This window comes from Propithecus coquereli, unplaced genomic scaffold, assembly GCF_000956105.1.
Source record: "Propithecus coquereli isolate 6110/MARCELLA unplaced genomic scaffold, Pcoq_1.0 Scaffold53, whole genome shotgun sequence".
In the NCBI taxonomy this organism is placed as follows: Eukaryota; Metazoa; Chordata; class Mammalia; order Primates; family Indriidae; genus Propithecus; species Propithecus coquereli.
The window spans coordinates 1,284,387-1,285,522 of record NW_012151174.1 but is presented as its reverse complement, the minus strand read 5'-3'; the positions used below and the strand labels follow the sequence as shown (position 1 = coordinate 1,285,522).

At 46.8% G+C, this 1,136-nt stretch overlaps 1 protein-coding gene across 1 annotated transcript in view; it reads right to left on the bottom strand.

Annotated features, from left to right (window-relative positions):
• The window catches only part of FCGBP (Fc fragment of IgG binding protein), a 68,037-nt gene that overhangs the window by 18,001 nt on the left and 48,900 nt on the right, over positions 1 to 1,136 (bottom strand). The window contains exon 19 of the mRNA XM_012656970.1: positions 625 to 1,008. Within this exon, the coding sequence (XP_012512424.1) occupies positions 625 to 1,008 (384 nt within the window). The remainder of the gene's footprint in view (positions 1 to 624; positions 1,009 to 1,136) is intronic.

Sequence of the window (1,136 nt, the reverse complement as noted above, 5' to 3'; positions counted from 1 at the left end):
CATGCGCCACCGTGCCCGGCTAATTTTTTCTATATATTTTTAGTTGTCCAATTAATTTCTTTCTAATTTTAGTAGAGACGGGGTCTCGCTCTTGCTCAGGGTGGTCTCGAACTCCTGAGCTCAAACAATCCACCCGCCTCGGCCTCCCAGAGAGCTAGGATTACAGGTGTGAGCCACCGCGCCCGGCCAGGAATGGAATTTAATATCTCAACTCAACCACTTAAAAAAACTAATTTGCAATTTTAAATAAAATGGCATGATGCCTTTTTATATTCACTTTTTATAAAAGGAGCTGCCCCTGCTTTTAACTTAAGGCAATTTGAATTTGATTTTTTTTGTCACTTGGAACCAATGGAATCTTGATTAATACTAATGTTAAAACTATTATTTGTTTTATTATCATTATGTTACTTGAGTGTGTTTTTGCTCCTCAAGAACTCAGCCAGAACAGAGGGACTAAGTTTGAAATATCGAAACAAAATCAAATCCAGAAACCAAACTCCAGAGACCCAGATAAAGAAAATAGATAGCAAGACAGAAAGACAGCCAAGAATGTAAGGACACTGTGATAGGAAGAACAAAAGCCCAGGGAAGATATCCACCATCCCCCATGCCCAGGCTTACCCACACGCCCTTGTCTGGGGACACTGTCACTATCCCATCCTTGAAGAAGATGTGGACCTGGCCCACACCCTTGACCTTGCCATGGCAGGACTGGACGTCAGCAACCACACGGTACCAGGGGATGGTCTTCTGTAGTCCTGGGCAGTAGGAAGAAAGCTCATAGATGCCAGGAGGGTAGGTGCCGCTGTGGGCTCCATCAAACGTGGTCAGGTTGGCACCCACAGACAGGGAACAGAGACCATGGGGAGCCCAGCAGTCCCGGGCTCCAGCCTGGATCTCACAGACACGGCCTTCTGGGCAGCCAGCTGCCTGGCATGTCAGAGTGGAGCTTGAGGAACAGGAACAGCGCTCACTGCAGTCTGAGGTCAGCAAGGAGGAATTTGCCTGTACACAGAAAGGGGCCAGGTTATGGTGGTGTGATGAATTGCAAAAATGTCCACAAGTCCTTCAACCCTCTGTACCCAGGCAGATTGATTTTGCAGCAGACTCCCATTAAGAAATGGAGTTTAGGC